Raw genomic sequence first — 19,098 nt, 5'->3', positions numbered from 1 at the left:
AATTTAGTGCAGGAATTTACAAATAAACAAGTAATAGATTTAGTGTCGGATGATGCGATGCAAAACAATAAAACAGAGAAAGAAGGCAGGAAGGGCTGGAAGGTGGGGGTGCAGGTGGCTGCAAATTTAAACAGTAGTCAGAAAAAGGCCCCACTGATAAGCTGACATCTGACTAGAGACCTAAAGAAGTGAAGGAAAAAGCCGCATGAATATCTAGGGAAAGAGCTTTCAGTTCAAGGGCAAAGCCCCCGAGGCAGTAATGTGCCTGGCTTGTTGGAATAATAGCAAAAAAACACAAATGGAGAAAGCAATGAGAGAATGAAAGGAGATGAGATGGGGAGAGCAGATTGCTTTGTTGGCCCCAGCTAGGACTTTAGCTGTTACTCTGGGGGAAATGGAAGACCACCAGAAAGTACAGAGCAGAGGAGTGACATGATCTGACTTACATCTTAATAGGATCATTCTGGCAGCTTGCTGAGAAGAGAACATGAGGAGGCAAAGGTGGCAGCAGGGAGATCAATACGAAAAATACTGGGACAATCTGGAGAAGCAAGCTGATTGTCTGGATCAAGGTGACAGCACAGGAGGTAGTCAGGCTCTAAATATATTATTAAGAGAAAGCTGGTAGACTGGATGCAGGTAGAGGATGATGACCAGGACTTTGCCCCAAGCAACTGAAAGAATGGAATTGCAACTTACTAAATTGGAAAAACCGAAGCTGGGCATTTGAAAGGTTATAGTTTAAGAAGATGAGGAATCAACAGAGGACACTTCCAGGCAGTCACCAGTGTGGAGGAAAATCAGGAGAATATGGTGTTTCAAAAGTTAAGTGAAGAAAATGTTTCAAGGAGAAAGTGAATCAGCTATGTCAAATACTGCTGATGGTTCAAGTCAGATGAGGTCTGAAGAGCAACAAATGGATTTAGCAACATGGAAACCACTGCTGCTGGCTTTGATGAGAGCACATTTGGAGGAGTGATGGCAACAAAAAGTCTGATTCGAGGAGATTAAAAGAGAATAGGAGGAGAATTGCAAATGGCATGCCAATCATCAGTGCCAAATAGAAGATACATAAATCAAAGATACCATAGTACTGTAAGGCCATACTCCAGGGTCCCCTTTCCAATTATCCCTATATCTGGGAGGTCAAATTAGTAATCAGATAGTAAGAAAGGAACAAACATCAAAAAGTGTAATGATCCTTAGTCTACTTTATCCAGGTGATGTAAAAGCCTTATGAACTAATCTGCTACCAGAGAAATCACTTCTATAGTGAATATTCACCTTTGCTAGACTTTAGTCTCTCATCTTGGATGGTAATGTAGCATAAACATTGTCTAATTCTGATGATGCACTAAGCAGACTATTCAGAGAGTTTATAATAAAACTAATTGCAGGGTTTTCATTTGTTTTGGTCACATAAATCATGTTTCAGTCTTGTTTCCTAGAGATAACATTTCACTCAATTAGTTGGGACACCCTAAATTTCATCTGCTAAAATACTTCTAGTTTGCCTGGGTGGCTCAGTCGGTTAAGTGTCCAACTTTGGCTCAGGTCATGATCTCACATTTTGTGAGTTCGAGCCCTACATCGGGCTCTGTGCTGTCAGTGCAGAGCCTGCTTCAGATCTTCTGTCTCCCTCTCTCTGCCCCTCCCCCACTCATTCTCATTCTCTCTTTAAATAAATAAATAAACTTAAAAAACAAAACAAAACTTCCAGGGAGCCTGGGTGGCTCAGTCAATTAAGCCTACAACTTCGGCTCAGGTCATGATCTCACATTTGTGAGTTCGAGCCCCATGTCGGGCTCTGTGCTCACAGGGCATAGCCTGGAGCCTGCTTCAGATTCAGTGTCTCCCTCTTTCTCTGTCCCTCTCCTGCTCTCTCTCTCTCTCAAAAATGAATAAATACTAAAAAAAATTTTTTTTAAGTACTTCCTAAGGTAATGTGTTGAGAGTCACAGAGAAAGGCACATGGTGAGCATGCCGTCCCTACCTTTAGCCTCTCCCGCACAGGGTAGCCTATTCTGACTGATGAGCATATAATCTTATCCATTGCTGAGTAAATGAAGAAGGAGACACACAATAAAGGTATAATGGTGAGTTATTTCTATGTAAAGGAGGGCCTAGAACTCAAGTCAGGAATGGCTAGGCAAATTACATACCTCTCTAAGCCTCAGTTTTGGCATTTGTATAACTGGGATAATAAAGTACCTACTTCACAGAGTTGTGAGGAATAAATAAAATAATGCAAGAATGGGTGAAAAAAAAGGATGGGAAAAACAAATTACTTCTGTGTCAGAAGGGCAAAACAAAATATTTACATAGCTCATTTTAAAACTGAGGTATTTTTTTCTTAACACAAAAGTGAACTGCAAAAAAAGGTATCTTTGGGTCAGTAAAGCAAAATTCTTACTTCTACGTCAAAGTTGGGTGATGCGGTGCTGCCTTTTCTCCGAGACTTCTCTTTTTTTCCACAAGATTCTTTGTTGGACATTTTGAAAAGCTAAAATAAACATTAAAAACACATTACGTGCGTGTGTGTGTGCGTGTGTTTTACCACCACCACCATAAAATACGTTAGAAATTCGTCTTCTTTCAGTTATACAAAGACTGGAGTTTTACAAAATGATTTCCATTTTCTAACCATTCCCAAGACAACAGAATTCTCTCATTGTTCCACTTTATTTCACTTACAGTTTCCCTCATAATGATCTCTTCCTCTACTTCAGTTTCATCTACCACCTTTTTAGGAATGACTCTCAAAACTGTGCCTGTAGCCCTGATTTCTCTCCCAAGCTTCAGACCACCATTTTCCAACTGCCTGCAGAACTGCTGTATTTTGCCTTACCTACACCTCAAAACCAGTTAGTCCTAAGTCTTTACTCTCCTGAAACACCCTCCACACTCAACTCAGTGTGCACCAGAAGCTTCCAGTGCTGGAATAGAAAGCCTAGGGGTTGGAAATATCATCAGGTCTGTTGGAACGGGAAGATAGACAGGAGTCTAGAAGCAAAGCCCAAAGGAGAGTTTGTTGCTGACAGTGACACATATGGGGACTCTGAACATAAGAAAAGCTTTAGAAACCAAACAATTGCAATTACTCATGGTCAATCATGACCACGGTAAGTGAAGTTATATAAAATAATGCAAGTATACTAAATCAAACTTTTAGAATGCTTTGGTGAATGTAAAGAGAAAGAAAGGAAATGCTGATAGCTAACAGAAATGCTAACAGTAAAAATTAACAAAAGCATATTCAACATAGATTTCCAAGCACTGATCCTAAATCGCCCAGAAATTTTGCTTTGTAAGATAATGTATGGCAATAACTGAATTCACAGTTGTGCTTCCAGATGAGAGTAATAATCTCCTTTTTCCTTCTCTTGTTCCAAGGATTCTATTCCATGTTGGGGAAAGGTATAATAAAAAACAGTAACTTCCATGAAATGAATTGCTTCAAGACAATGGACTACTTATAATGTTACCTTTTACAATTTAAACTGACCCAAGTTAGTCTTATGTCACTGCTTTGAATACAAAAATAAGCCCAATTTAAAAAAAAATCACTGAAGATAATGGACTATCCAAGCAAAAACACCTACATGTTTACCATGACAAATGTTTCATATTTATAATGGTGTGAAAGTCATGTTGGTTTTATGAAAAAATATAAGCTCAAAAAAGGGGAGACTTCCTGTGCTGGCCAGCCTCCAAAGTGGCTCCTGATGATCTCTGCTGCCGGTAATTACACTCTTAGGTAGTCCTCTCACAATAAATGGGGCTGACCTGTGTCACCAATAGGAATTGCTATATGGCATACGTGGCTAAGTTATATAAGACACTGTGGATTCTGTCTTTCTCTTACCCTAGGGAAAGCCAGCCACCATACCATGATGACTTTTAAGTAGCTCATTGAGGCCCACCAGTGAAGAACTGAGACCTCTTGCCAAAAAAGAACCAATTGCCAAGCATGTGAGTGAGCCAGCTTTGAGGCTAATCCTGAAGCCCTAATCAAGCCTTTGAGTGGCAGCATCCCTGGCTGATAGCTTCACTGCAACCTCATGAGACTCAGAACCAGGTACCCCAGAAAGCCACTTCTTAATTTCTGACACACAGAAACTGTGAGGTAATAAACACTTGTTGTTTTAAACCACTAAGTTTTAGGATAACTTAGGCAGCAATAGATGAGTAATACGCTCAATATAATTCTTCAACTTTTAAGATTCTTTTTTTAAGCTGTCTCAAGAGCACAGACCACACTTAAAAGTTCTTATTGAAATTCCCAGAGTCCACACACTAAAATCTAACCCTTTCCATCTTCTGGTTTCCAGCTGATATACTGAATCAAGCTTTCAATTAACCATCTAGCCTTTTAGAAATTAAAAGAAAAAAAAAACAACGTTTGGATGATACACAAATATAATTAGCCACTACTTATTCCTATAAGATATAACTTTAACAGTCAATCCATGGGTTCAACTGTTTCCATTAAACTGGGGAGGAGGGGAAAAAAAAAAAACCCTCCAGATACACTTCCTAACTATTGGGCGGGCTGGGGGGCTTCGGCAGGTAGCAACTAAATTCCTATTACACTCTTAAAGTGCCAAATAATCACACTTGCTCTCACCTGGGCTCTGAAACAAGTAGGAAATAAGGAGACCAATGAGATAAGTAGGCATTTAGTATCAGATTTATTAACTAAGAAAACCGAACTCGAAGTGTGGAAGTGTGAAACTAAAGGGGTCTTCCTTCTCCTCCCCTGCTGCCTATAACATTCGGACCAGTCCCAGGAGGAGCAGCCAGAAAACTCCAGCTTTCCTATGCCTGCCCCAGTGGTTCTGAATGAGTGAGGCTTAGGCTCAAGCAGGCCAGAGAGTAAGACAAGTACTGGGGCCAGGGGACTCACTGGGCAAATGCTGTGGGGAATCTGAATCGCATCAATCAAGTGACCTAAAACTCAACACACTCAGAGCTCTGGTTATTAAGTCTAAATACAAGCGTAGGGCGCGCGCGCACACACACACACACACACACACACACACACACACAACTTCCCTACCCACAGGACTCTTATAACCACAGGGCAGTGCTGATAATAGGAATCTGAGATTAAAGCAAAATAAAGACAAAAGGAGAAGTGTTCAGGTTACGGTGTGGATGAGGGTGCGACAGGAAGCACAGACCCCAACTCCAAGTCAACCAGACTGGCAGGCAAGCTCGTCAGCAGCTCGTAAACCGACGCGGCCCACGGGCTCCGCAGAAACAAACCAGACCTTTGCTCTAAGCGAGGGGCAGCTCGAGAGGCTGACCCGAGCCAGAACCACACCCTTCACTGAGCTGGCTCATTCCCCGGATCCGCCCACAGAGTCACCCCGCCCAGGTTCGAGGGGCCCCGGAATCCTCCGACCAGCTGGCCATCCGCTAGGGTACCAGTGTGAGAGAAGTGGGAATTTGCCCAGCCAAACGTCAATTTGCGCCCCAGTTACCTTACTCGCGCCCGCGACGGTGGCAACTCCAGAGGCCCAGGACATCCCCTGGTCCCGATGCCCGCTGGGAAATGTAGTTCTGCACTCGAACCAAGACTTCTCTACTCGAACGCTCCGAGCGTTTGTTTAGTTTCGCGTTTACTTCCTCCAAGGACTTGGAACTCGGGCTCCGCCCCCAGGTGGCGCGCTGCACCCTGGGTATTGTAGTCTTGGTTCGCTTCCGTGGTTGACGGCTGGAACGGAGACGCACCGCGGAAGCGGAACTCCGTTACCTCATTGGATGCCGCCCCGATACGTTACTGCGCAGGCTGTGGTGGCGTCGTAACGCCTCGGGGAAAGGGAAGCGGACGGCACCGCGAATTGCTGCCTCTGGCTTTTTATTTTTCTGCTGACAGGATTTGGTCACTGGTTCTTCATCTTTTGTCTGTTGCACGCATCCAGCCCTCCCCATTTGCTTTCCCACTCCTTGGATCCAGCCCTCTGGGCTTTCACGCCAGTTCTCTCACCCCGCCGTGAGCCCCTCCTGGTCCCCGGGCGGGCCTGGCACGGAGGCGGTAACTATGGAGAATATGGCGGAGGAGGAGCTGCTACCCCAGGAGAAGGAGGAGGTGGAGGTGGCCCAGGTCCAGGTCCCGACCCCAGCTCCGGCCCCGGATTCGGCCCCGGCCCCGGCCCCGGACTCGGCTCCGACTCCGGCCTCGGCTCCAGCCCCAGCCCCTGCCCTGGCCCAGGCTCCGGCCCTGTCCCCGTCCCTAGCCTCTGCCCCTGACGAGGCTGAAAGCAGTAAGTGCAGGAGGCCCAGATCTTTCTGCCGCAAGAGAAGCGAGAAAGTGCGCCTTGCTGGGGAGTAGGGGAGGCCCTTCACTGGGATGGTTTTTATGGGGAAAGGCAGGTTTAGGGATGGGGGAGGAAGGAGGGACCCGTGTAGTGGGTGAAGCGGGTACAGAATGGGAGAAGGCATCTCCACAAACCTCGAGGACATCATGGTAGAGGATTTGTGGAGGCCAGGGGTGCTGCAGACAGAAGGAAATGATGAGGTTGAGGGCTTTTTCGTTAAAGGGGGTCTTTTCTGATAGGAAATAGGAAGTTACACCTAATTTGGTAGTTCCCTCTCAGCCCCGTCTGCCATGGTTCACGAAGTCCTTCGAAAAGTGACATGGTAACCGAGGCAACCTGTTTACAGTAGTAGATCCTAGCTGCCAGATTTAGAAACCGTTGCTGTCAAGTAGCTTTTATGCTCGACACGCACAAATAGATGAGTTTTTATTATTTAATTTTCTTGAGCACCTTGCTTCCAAAAAGAATTTGAGGCTGATAAGTAGTTTAAGAAAGGGTGGACTAAATTACAGATGTCTTCCCTCAGACATAAATGCCAGTTGAGTTTTGTACTCCAGTTCCATCAGAAGTCGACTGTTGAAAATTATTAGCCCATTATTACTGTGCTTCTGTATGTGCGTGCATGTTTTGTAAGTGGTGATTTAGGGGACCGTAAGGAATAACACTCAAGAATCTTGTGAATGTTTTAAATGTAAAGTCTAAGGGTTTTGTTTTGTTTTGTGGGCCATAAATTGACCCTTAATGCTCTATCTGAATTATAACAAAATGATTTAAATTAATTCATTTTCTTTCCTACTTCTAGGCCAGTTGTGAATTTAATGTTTATAAAACACTTGGATAGTTATAGTTTAATAGAGTTGTGCAATTTTAAAGCCATATATAAATTGTTATAGTAGATTAAATAAAGAGTAGAGCTGATCACAGCAAAGACAAAGACAGCGTGCCTCTGGTAGGCCCCTCCTCCTCATACTAAATCAGAACTGCTAGGTACAAGATAAGGACAGTTGCTTCTTCACCCACAACTACAGCTGGGGGTTGGGGGTGGTACATTCTCCTGAGTAAGTAGCCTCCCTTCCTCCCCTCCAGGTTGGATTTGTTTATATTAATCAGAATTGGTTCAGCAGCTTTAGGGAATGCATGCTTCTTCAACTCCCCACCAGCAACAATATTTTAAACATAGTTTGGGAAGATATATATTCTAGAATTTACAAGTATGTCATTTGAGGAATGTATGATGTTTGAGAAACCTGAAAATGGATTACAGGGACAAATATATAATGATTTAGAAATCTGAAATGCATTGGAAATACATATTAATCTCACTTTAAAAATTATTTTTATACGGTCTAGTTATTTGAAATCAGTCTTAAGTAGGCAGGATGAAGATGACACATCTGAAATAGAATTGAAAAATGAGGAAAAAGTAACAGAAGTTGTAAAATAACCTCCTAGCGTTTTGGATTCATCTGTTTAACAGGAGGTTTGCCTATTGACTTCTGGATTATTAGGGTGTTAGAAAAAGTTTGAGTGATTTAACTGCAGATTGTCTGATATCTACTATTTTGAACCAGAAAGTAATTTCAGGCATATCATGAATCTTTAGACAGATCTTTGAGAGTTCTCTCTAATAGTGGACCACAGAATTTTCATTGTTCTCTTCTAACTTATCAGGTCCTTTTCTCTTTTTTTATACTACTTAGAAAGATTTCAGAAAGCATATCTTTACATAGTACTGTATATCTTGTTTCACATACACAGATCTTTGGACTTTGGAAGCCAAAAGCCTTTATGACTACAAATGAAATGGATTGGTTTATACACATGGATTCATTGCCTGAATCTTACCGTCTCATCTAACAAAAGATTTTGCTCAAATGGGAAAAAATTTTGCCTATTTATAGAAATTTTCTCTTCATAAAGTCACTTGAACAGTACCTAGTGTAATAAGTTAACCAATAACATACGTTGCTCTTTTTCTCTTTTAAAAATGAAGTAAAAATTTGTCTTTTAATAAATTTAAGTAGGAATATCTGATGGTGCTGAATTGAATTCCAAAATTACTGACTTTAGTATGCTACTACATCTAAAATTGACTAATGATTTTTAAAAAATATTTAACAAACTGTAGTGCCTGCTGTGTGCAAGATATTGTATTAGGCACGTAGTCATTACAAAACTGAGTAAGGCATAGCCCCTGCCTTCTTACTGCTTATTTGTGGAGGAGACAAATAAGGGCACAAATTATACTGAAGAGTTAAAAAAAAAAAAAAAAAAAGAAGTGGGAGTGAAGCTTGGAGAGGAATAGGCAGGAAGGTAGCAATGACAAGAACAGAATTTAAAAGGCTTAAGGTTCTAAATTGTATAACCTAATTGTATAATGACTACTAGCGAGCCCTACGGTTTACCGTTTTCTGTCTAGTTAGGGATTTTTCCTGTCAATTTTCATCTCCTAGTCTTGTATTTGTATTTTCAAGCTCCCACTTAGTAAATATTACTTTCCTTGGAGATATGTATATTCAAGTCTCTCCTTAAAAAAAAAAAAAAAGAAAAACTACAGTCCCATCTATCTCCTTTTTTATACTGCCACCTTTTTTGAAAGAAATAATCTATATGGTTTTCTATATTTTGTGTTTTTTTTCTAGTCCCATTGTATTCCACAACACCTCACTGAACCTTTTTTGTAAAGGTCACTGGAGACCTGCTAATACTAAATCCAGTGGTCTTTTATTGATCTATGCGACTATTTGTGATAGTGTTGAACATTTGTCTTTTACATTCTCTTTTCTCTTGGCTTCTATCTTATCTTGATTCTCCTTATCATTTATTCTTTTTGAATCTACCCTTCTGATTGTTTTTCCTTAGTGTCTCTTATGTTACCTGCATCTCTCCATACCTCATTTCCAAATTGCATCTATTTATACTAATCAGCAGAGGGTTCACAGCAGCTTTGGGTAATGCATCTTTGGGTAATAATCTTGGGTAAGATTTATTCATATATTCCAAAGTTTACAAGTATGACATTTGAAGAATGTATAATGTTTGAGAAACCTAAAAATGTGTTACTGGGGCTGGACTTTGCCCTTTTTCTTCTCTTTTTTCACAATGTTTTTTTCCTTGGGCTTTCTTAAGCTCCTAGTTTCACCTTACGCGTATTTATGATTTATATCCCTCTTGAGCTCCAAAAACAGTTCAACTGCATAAACTAAGCTTGAATATGAATACTGGTATTACCTCAAACACACTATGTCAAAAACTAAATTCCCTTTTCTCCTTTCCTTTTCTACCCAAAATATTTTCCTCTTCCTTCATTGGTTAATGGTACCATTATTCTCAACTATATAAACTTGAAATCTTTTTAGAATCATTCTTGAACTTACTTTTCATTCACAGTTATTTCTCAAATCCAAAGTTCTCTGGTTTTTTTTTTTTTGTTTTTTTTTTTTAACCATCTATTCTGTACCTTTCCATTGCTAATTCTCACTTCAGTTACTGTCTTAGGTTCTACAGCCAGAGATAACCTCCTTAAATGCATTCAGATCACATCATTCACTTCCTCAAAATCATGCAGACTTCACAATTAACTGAAGATGAAAGTCCAGCCTAGCTTTCATAGAATTTATGTTATTCCATCATCTTTATACATTTTTGACTGCTTGTTCTCCTACCAACCCCATTCTCCAAACATACTACATTCCAGCCAGGGGCGGGATAGAGGTGGCTGTATTTTTTTTCTTTTTTTTCACATCCTGTGCCTTTGTTGATGAGGTTACTTCAGTTTATAAGGGCAGCCACCAAATCTCTGCTTATTGAAATTCTATGCATACCTTACATCTCAGTCAAATGCCACCTCTTCAGTGAAGACATTCCCAGAGGCAGTCATTGGAATTAATTCCCCCTTCCTATGTATGCCCACATCATAGTACCTTTACCTCAGTATTCATTTCATTCTGCCTTGTGTTATAGTTGGTTAACATATTAATATGACTTCCACCTGGTTGAAATTTCTTTATAAAGATAGGGGAGATGGCTTATGTTTCTTCAGCATTTTGTTCAGAGTAAAAACATTTTTTGTAGAATTATATTGAATAATTAAAGTTTAAAGGCGTGAAGTTACACAGTGGCATTTTTTTACCCAACTTTTTGCAATCTGAGGCACGCTTGTCATACATAAGCTGAGTTGCAGCAGTATTCCCCATCTAGGCACCAGGACGCCATGCTACAGGAAATACAAGTGTCGGAGTCTGTTGACGTGATCAAATAACTGGAATTCAGATTGTTAAAACATAATCTTCTAACTCTTAAAATTTCCTTTCAGAGAGACACATCTCAATTCAAAGGCAGCTTGCTGATCTAGAGAAGTTAGCTTTCGTAACTGAAGGGGATTTTGACTCTGCCAGTTCGTTGAACTCAGATAATCTTGATGCAGGTACTTCCATATTTGGAGGGGTTTGTCTCCCTTAATTTCTGATTTATATCAGAATTTCAACTCATGAAAAATTGCTGAAAATAGACTTGTTTATTGCCATTGAACTAGAGCAGTAATAAATAAAATGTTTTCATTCAGGAAATTGGTAGCCTTCTACATGCACAGGTGTTATGGGAATAAGTTGTTCATTGCTCCTCGAGGAAATTATAATTTCATGATATATAAGTGCTGTCCATTCTATAAGTTAGGAATTGCATTTGGCTATGAGTAACGGAAATCCCAAGAAACCGTGCCTTACGTAATAGAAAGGCTTATATTATGTCATGTAAAAGAAGTCCCACGGTGGGGAATTTTTAGGGCTGGTGCAAGAGTTCCTCATTGCTGTCACTGCCTCAAGCTCCTCTCTTTCTGCTTCGCCATCCTTAGTGCTTGAATTCTGTCCTCAGTATCACTTCATGGGTTTTTGAAGTAGGCAGAACATATTGAAAAATTAATTTTGCCTATACTTGCAGTGTGCTATATGGATTTAAAAAATAAGTCACTGATGATTTCTGTATATTTTTATTGCTTTAAACCTGAATTTGAGATTTTAGTTTTTTTGTCCCTATCAAAGTTTATATTTGAGATCTGTTACATCTCTAATTAAATAAGACTTGTATTTTTTATGATCCATATCTTTTCATTAATAAAGAAGGAAGAATTTAACAAATTCTCAAATAGGATACAGCAGGTTCTAACTATGCTCCCTGTCCCAGAATGGCAGTTATTTTGGATCCCATGTACTCCTTCCACTCCTCCCGCTTTTCTGACTCCACCCGTTAACTGTTTTTGTTGCTGCCCAGAGTAGAATGCCACAGCAGGTGCTTATGCTTCCTGCCCAGCTCCTACCTCTCTGGGAGTGTGACAAGTGCTGCCCCTGATTCTCTCCCTGGCAGGCATTTTGGCTGGAGGGATATCATGTAGTTCATCACTTTCTCATTCTCTCTGTTCCCAAGGGCAACAAGGATATCAGCCACAGAGAGGAGAGTTTTAGGGTAAAAAATCAATCACTGACCATGTGCTAATACAGTTATTGTTAACTACCTGGTGAGGCAGAGATGACTTCTCCCTAACGTTAACATAGACATTATCTAAGAAGTGTGTGTGTTGTGTGGAGGGAGTCCCCTATGACTTCTTTTGTAGCTAAGTCAAGGTATTAGTAGCTAGTATATCTGTGCTTTATTGGTTTTTTGTTTTGTTTTGTTTTGTTTGTTTTTTGTGTTTTTTTTGGCCAGGAAACAAACAGTCTTGTCCATTGTGCCCTAAGGAAAAATTCAGAGCTTGTAATAGCCATAAGCTTCGTCGTCACCTTCAAAATTTACACTGGAAAGTCTCGGTTGAATTTGAAGGTTAGTAGTTTTATGCTTGCTAAACATAAATGAAATTCAAGATTCAGTACCAGTTTTGGAATTTTATTGTGAACATAATCAAATATTTTCCATTTAAAATTTCTGAGGGATTTAATGACCCTCTTTTAACGTGTTTATTAATAAAAGGCCATGTAGCTCTCTGGCAACAAGATGTATGTTGCAAGTGTAGTTTAGTTTAGCAAACATTTATTAAGCATCTGTTCTACACTGGGTACTTTGCTTGGCCCTGGGGGTTCCCCATAACTTGTTGAACGACTACCATTTGACACATTCTTTTGAAGGTAGAATGATTGTAAAACGAAATAAAATATGTAAGTATTGGAAAAGAGAAGACAATATCTTTTTTCTGCTGATAGCTTCAAAAAACTAGAGTTAATTAGAGTATGTAGAATGGTAGTGGGATATAAGATAAATATTTGAAATCATTGCCTTTCTCTACTCTAGATAAATGGAAATTAGGAAAAAGATACCAATTGTGATAATGACAAAAATGACATAATTTGGGGGACTAAATTTAACAAGAGGGCTCATATAAAGAATAAAGTTGAAGGACAAAAAAATTAGATCTTAGGGGTGCCTGGGTGGCTCAGTTGGTTAAGCGTCTGGCTCTTGGTTTTGGCTCAGGTCATGATCTCACAGTTCGTTGATTTGAGCCCCACATCAGGCTCTGCACTGACAGTGCGGAGTCTGCTTGGGATTCTCTCTCTCTGCCCCACCCCCCCCCTTGTTCTGTAAAATAAATAAACATTTTTAAAAATTGAGGTTTTATCAAGTTAAAAGATTTCCTAAGTATAATGAATTATTATTAGATTTTGGAGTGAATTATGTGAATTATACCATTTTTGGAAAGAGATCTGGCAACATTTTTAAAATTTAAAATGTATATATCTCCCAGGCACTCTCTCCTTTGGGAGTAAAAGAATCAATAGGCAAGAATAGATATACAAGAATATTTATTGCAGCTTGTACTTAGTGACAAAAACTTGAAACTAAAATAAAAGGAATGGTTGAATACATTATGGTACATAAGTGCCATGACATATTATGCAGGCATTGTAAAAAGTATGTGTTAGATGAGTACTAGCTTACTTGGAAGGATTTCCATGATAAACTGTATTCCATGAATACAATATATATGGAAGATTTTGTGATACTACATTTGGATAAAAACCAAAAATACCCCCCCCAAAGCCCTAAATATCAGTCTTAAGCATATGTATATTTACATTTGAATATGATTTTGTGAGTATAGGTGTTATTAAGTGTGGTTATCTGGAGTTTGAACCAAACCGGATGAAATAGCCAGTATGAGACACCCAGAAAAGAAGCCAGAACTATTTTCTTAGTGGAACTGGTACAAGGTTCTCACTGGTTCCTTAGGGAAGAAGGAATTAGAGACTTAATTCAGAAGCCATCCTGTCTTTTATGTTTAATTATACATAAGAATGTGTAGTAAATCATGTTGACTTTTTATCAAAAAAGAGAAATGTCTCATTTTAATTAAAAAGGTCTCTTTTGTATTCTTTATTTAAGCCATTGTTTAACCATTAGGTTTAGTCTTCCTCCTTCAAGTTATTCTGGTAAATGGCTCGTGGTATTTCTTTACTCTCTTAAGTACATTAAGTTGGGTTTTTTCACATGGTAATCTGGTAGATGGCGAGTGTCATAGTTTTTGTCCTAGCAAGCAGGTCTCAAAGTAGTTGACAAATATGTTTAAGGTAGAAGCATCAAGACCTCTCAAAGGGATAGAAGTGAGATGTGAGGGAGAAAAAAGCCAAGAATGGCAGTGGTCCAGAGCCGGTTCTGGTGGTCCAGAGCCGATGGCCAAGAAAGAATTCTTGAAGACGTCTTTGGTATAAAAAGGTGATTTTATTAAAGCATGAGAACAGGACATGTGGGCAGGAAGAGCTGTACTATAAGTGTGGGTGGTAACTAGTTTACGGAGGGGGTGGGGGAGATAGAATCAAGGGGGAATTTCCAAAGAGACTGTCACATGCTAAAGGCTTATTGGAGGCCTAGCTGTAGTTAAGCTAAAGTTGTTTTTCCCTCCAGCAAGACATTAAGACTGTAGAGAGTTCCTATACTCTGGTTTATTGATGGGATTGCCTTTTTGTAGTAAACTGGTGGAGACTTAATCAGTTTGACCATTTGTTTTTTGGGTAGCCAGGAGTATCCAAGGAATATCATACAGGTGTGGGGGGGTGCTTTTAGCCTCACTTTGCCCTCAGCTCTCCCCATCCTCCCTCATCATTAGGACCAGGTACTGGGGAAGAAGGCCAAGACCGCAGATTTAGGCATGCAAAGGTTTAGATGCATCTGCTGGAGATGTCAGTAGCTTGTCCAGATATGAATCTCGGGTTTGGGGAAAGGTCTGGGCTAGAGATACAAGTTTGGGAATTGTCAGACTACAAATAGTATTTAAAGCTATATGACTGGATGGGATAACCATAGGAGTACATATCAGTGGAAAAAAAGAAGTTGCTGAGTCTGGAAATACTTCCGTATGTACAAGTAAGAGAAACAATTAGATGTAAGGAATGAGAAGAAAGGAGTTGGAGATCACTTAAAGTTAGGAGCAACTGGAAGGCATTATCATTCATTTAAAAAGTGGAAAAGAGACCTGGTTCAAGGGGAAATGATATATTTATAGTCCATGACAGTAGATTTTGAAATGCTGACCTGATAACCCAGGCATACATCCTCAATAGGCAATTAGAAATAGAGATCTGGCCTTCAGTAAGGAGTTAGTAACTACAGCTAGAATTTGGAATTCCTTCCCCCAGTGGAGATAGTTGCAGTCATAAAAGGCATTAAAATTACCAAGGAAATGAGGGAAAACAGTCATGTAGCAGAGCAAGCCTACAGAAAGTCTGCGTTTTAGAGTATAACAGAGGGAAGAGGAGCTGTGAAGAAGATTAAGAAGGGTGGGAGAGAACTAAGTGCCGTATCATCAATGGAAGAAGAGGCTATGTAATGGCAAATGTAGCATGAGGCAAAGAAGATGAAGCCTAAGAAAAGTCAACATGACAGAGAATAGATGAGAAAATTGAGTCCCAAAGAAGCTAACTAACCAAGACAATGCACGGTCTTGGCAGAACCAGAATTCAAACCTGGATCTCATATATTTGCTTTTATGCTATATCTTATATAACAAATATCTAAAACTAACAGTCTCATTCAAATAAATTACAATATTATAAATACAAGAAGAATTCCAGTTATTCTTATAAAATTTGCTAATAATTTTTAATGATAATGGACTATTTAGTGAACAGTGATATGACAACCAGCCATTCTTCACTTTAGGTTACAGGATGTGCATCTGTCACTTACCTTGTCGACCAGTGAAACCAAACATTATTGGAGAACAGGTAATCAGATGTTAGATTTATTTTTAAATTTTGCCCTCTTTAAAGAAAGCACAATTTTTACTTGCTCTAAGGCTATGGGCATATTTGGCAATGAGGTTTACTTTAAGATTTTGTATCTGAGTGCTTTCAGATTATCCTAGCAGGAAAAATATGAACTATATGGAAAAAAGAGTTGCTGTATTGAACTTTTCATTTTATAATTTTAAATTTTAGTCAGAGAAACTGTTTTCTTATGTTCAAAAGGGAAATTGACCTATTTACTAATTTTGGAATGGAGAATTTAAATAAAAAGTAAATTTTTTCTTTTGTAATAAATTTTGATTCTGGAATAAAAGCCTTCAATTTCTGTGACTTAGTAAGTATCTTTGTGTCAATTCATATTTATCTTCTCTATACTTTTAATTTGTCAAAGGACAGTATCAAGAATCTTTCTGAAATCTTAATAATTCTTTAAAAAGTACATGTGTTCATTTTTAGCACAGATGTGAATTTTGGGGAATACAAATTACATAATATTTTTTAGTGCTGCTATCTTGAGTGAATACTAGCTTAATGAGGCCTCGTTATTAATTTTTTTTCATGTCACTAAAAAGAGTAAAGTGCTGGGGAGAAAAAACCCAAAAATTTCTTACATAGTAATTAGGACAATGCTTGGCCCATCGGCCTTATCCAGGACATTTTGAATGTGATAACCACAGTACCATAAGGAACTCTGCAGTGTTCTCAACTTGCTGTTTGATCCCAAGTAAATAGGATCTAAGATCTTAGAAGATCTAAGAGTAAAAGTCATCAAAACTAGGAAAAAGCCAGTGGAGTAGTCTTTTTATTCTCAACTAAATTTTAAAGAAATTTTCAAGTGAGAATTTTTTACTTGGACAAATAGACTTTTAAAAAAAAGTCTTTTTTTAAGATTTAAGTAATCTCTATACCCAAAGTGGGGCTCGAACTCACAACCCTGAGATTAAGAGTTGCACATTCCACCAACTGAGCCAGCCAAGTGCCCCAAGACTTATTATGTCTCTAACATTTTGTGATGTGCTGAAACTAACTGAAATTTCTAGAAATATTGAAAGCTGATTGTTAAATATGGCCATTATTAAAAATTAAATTGTATAAACTTTAAGGTGAATATATTACAAAGGTAATAATATTCAAATCTCATCACTTCCTAATTATTTTACTACATTTTTGTATTATCCACCTGGTAGCCACGTTTTCTAGTATGATATTATCTATCTCTTCCCAAATTCACATTTAGTGATAGCATATGAGTAGCTTGAAATCTGCAACAATTATAGTTTGAAATTGGCCATGATAGAGTATATATGCCACAGAAAGCAGCAAACACTATAAGTCAGGGCTTTATTTTCCTGGAGAACAATTGTTAAACATCTACCAGCACAGCGCTGCTAATGTTATACCATTTGTAAGTGCTACTTATAGAAAATAGGGTACAGTTATTTGCTGATTAGAATGAATGAACAAAACAAATTAAATTAGTGGTCTATTATAAAGTAAGTAAAAATCATATGTAAATATAGATAAGGAAATAAAGATCCCTTCAAAGTCCCATGGCAATATTAATACTCTCTTCTCTACCATTAAACCCAAGATATGCTAACATACTTAAATTTGCAATCTTAAATAAACTTCTGTTTCATTGTTTTAGTAACTTACCTGTATATTTAAATTAAATACTCTGTTTGATAGATATCCAGTAAAATGGGCGCCCATTATCATTGTATCATTTGTTCAGCAACAATCACCAGAAGGACCGATATGCTGGGACATGTTAGGCGACATGTGAATAAAGGAGAGACGAAATCCAAGTATATTGCTGGTAAGTTGAGCAATATATTAATAGGTAAATTCTTAAATAATGGTCCAGTTATTATTTTCAGACATCAAGTAGATAAAATATAGTGACTTCACCATTTAATTGACTACTAATCCATGACTTCAGGTTTCTTTTCTTTCTGTGAGGCTCCTCATAACATTTAACTGATTGATGCCAAAGTAAATATAGGTATCTTAATGAAAGATTATAGATAAGTATGTTATACTTACTGTTGAAAAACACTGGAAAAAGGAAATAGAGTGATATAAAGATCATTTATTATCCTGAAGTGCTATCAGGTTATTAATAGGCTATTATTACTGAGGCAGCCCTTCTCAAAATTAAGATTAATTAAGACATCATGCCCTACGGCATCCATTGTATGTAATGAATTAACTTCTCTCCTACACATCTAAAATGGTACTATGTACCTTTTAAGAATTGAAAAAAATAATTTTCTGTAGAGCTTAATTTTCTAATAGAATCTGGTTTGAGAAAGGCTGATCGTGTGAAATATGTCACATGCCACTTAGGTAGGCGTAGAATATATAATGCAACACTAGGAAAGGTTACGATGATTTGGCACTGTAAAAAAAGAAATATGGGGGCGGCTGGGTTGCTCAGTCAGTTGAGCATCTGTCTCTTGATTTTGGCTCAGGTCGTGATCCCAGGGTTGCAGGATCAAGCCCAGGGTTGGTCTCTTTGCTGAGTATGTAGCCTGCTTAAGATTCTCTCTCTCTCTTCCTCTGCACTCTGCTGCTCTCCACTGCTAGTGCTTTCTCTGTCTCTAAAAAAAAAAAAAAAAAAAAAAGAAGGAAAGAGATATAGTTGCCATGTAGTTAACATTCTGATCATAATATTATCAAGAAATCCAAACATAAAGAATCTCGGTTATTTTTCCCCACACATGATATGTATGTCTCATTTCTTAAATATTTAAAATATACACACACAAATATATCAGTATTTCATTTGGGTTTATAGCTAAATGATTCTAATGTATACTAAATGTAGAATCTTTTTTTTTCTGTTACTTTATACCCATTTGAATGTAATTTGTGATTTAAAATTATAATCATAAGAAAGTGTTCTGAAGGGGCACCTGGGTGGCTCAGTTAGTTAAGCGTCTGACTTTGGCTCAGGTCATGATCTCACGGGTTTGAGCCCCACATCGGGCTCTGTGCTGACAGCTAAGAGCCTGGAGCCTGTTTCCCATTCTGTGTCTTCCCCTCTCTCTGTCCCTCCCCTGCTTGTGCTCTGTGTGTATCTCTCTCTCAAAAATAAATAAACATTAAAAAAAAAGTTCTGAAATCTAGCATGCTCAGGAAGTATAGTGATTCTTAGTCATCCATGATAGCTAATGGAATGAAACCATACAGAGATACTAATTTTATAACAGTTATACCACAGTAAGATATGTTGAACAGCCAACCTATATAAATGCAGCATAGTAGTTTGATGAATAATAAATGTATTTTAGAATTTTTATAATGGTTTTATGTTAGGTTAATTGTTCTTAACTAGGTTTCATAATATAGATGTATTATGTTCTAGGCAGATAAGATTTTAACTTAAACTTTAATTGCCCAAATACTTCATTGAATGCTACTCTTTCCTACAGACAGTACTGAACAGATAGATCACTTTAGGGTTTTTCTTCTTTGATATCTGCCCGGTTGATTACATTAACAAAGTATTATAAAGGAAAGTTATTTCTTTTAATGTATATTGT

The 19,098-nt window shown here is 38.4% G+C and overlaps 2 protein-coding genes across 12 annotated transcripts in view; one reads left to right on the top strand and one right to left on the bottom strand.

The window, feature by feature from the left end:
* SWT1 (SWT1 RNA endoribonuclease homolog) overlaps positions 1-5,645 on the bottom strand; it is a 103,637-nt gene extending 97,992 nt beyond the window's left edge. For 3 of the 7 annotated variants that reach the window (XR_008293215.1, XR_003425531.2, XM_027074350.2), the window contains exons 1-2: positions 5,487-5,645; positions 2,414-2,503 (exon numbers count right to left, since the gene is read on the bottom strand). Coding sequence is in view for 4 of the 7 variants with exons in the window: in XM_027074350.2 (XP_026930151.1) it covers positions 2,414-2,503; positions 5,487-5,531 (135 nt within the window). In the remaining 3 variants the exon portion in view is untranslated. The remainder of the gene's footprint in view (positions 1-2,413; positions 2,504-5,486) is intronic. The other 4 variants (XR_003425529.2, XM_027074348.2, XM_027074347.2 and 1 more) reach the window with 4 other exon arrangements.
* Positions 5,646-5,774: 129 nt separating this feature from the next.
* The window catches only part of TRMT1L (tRNA methyltransferase 1 like), a 39,501-nt gene continuing 26,177 nt past the window's right edge, over positions 5,775-19,098 (top strand). The window contains exons 1-5 of one of the 5 annotated variants that reach the window (XM_027074351.2): positions 5,775-6,269; positions 10,639-10,749; positions 12,024-12,137; positions 15,465-15,529; positions 17,240-17,369. In XM_027074351.2, coding sequence (XP_026930152.1) covers positions 6,047-6,269; positions 10,639-10,749; positions 12,024-12,137; positions 15,465-15,529; positions 17,240-17,369 — 643 coding nt within the window. In that variant the 5' untranslated portion in view covers positions 5,775-6,046. The remainder of the gene's footprint in view (positions 6,270-10,638; positions 10,750-12,023; positions 12,138-15,464; positions 15,530-17,239; positions 17,370-19,098) is intronic. The other 4 variants (XM_027074352.2, XM_027074353.2, XM_053209426.1 and 1 more) reach the window with 4 other exon arrangements.

The sequence above is a fragment of the Acinonyx jubatus genome, chromosome E4 (assembly GCF_027475565.1).
Source record: "Acinonyx jubatus isolate Ajub_Pintada_27869175 chromosome E4, VMU_Ajub_asm_v1.0, whole genome shotgun sequence".
In the NCBI taxonomy this organism is placed as follows: Eukaryota; Metazoa; Chordata; class Mammalia; order Carnivora; family Felidae; genus Acinonyx; species Acinonyx jubatus.
Note: the sequence above shows the minus strand (reverse complement) of the source record. Positions and strands in the feature narration are given on the sequence as shown.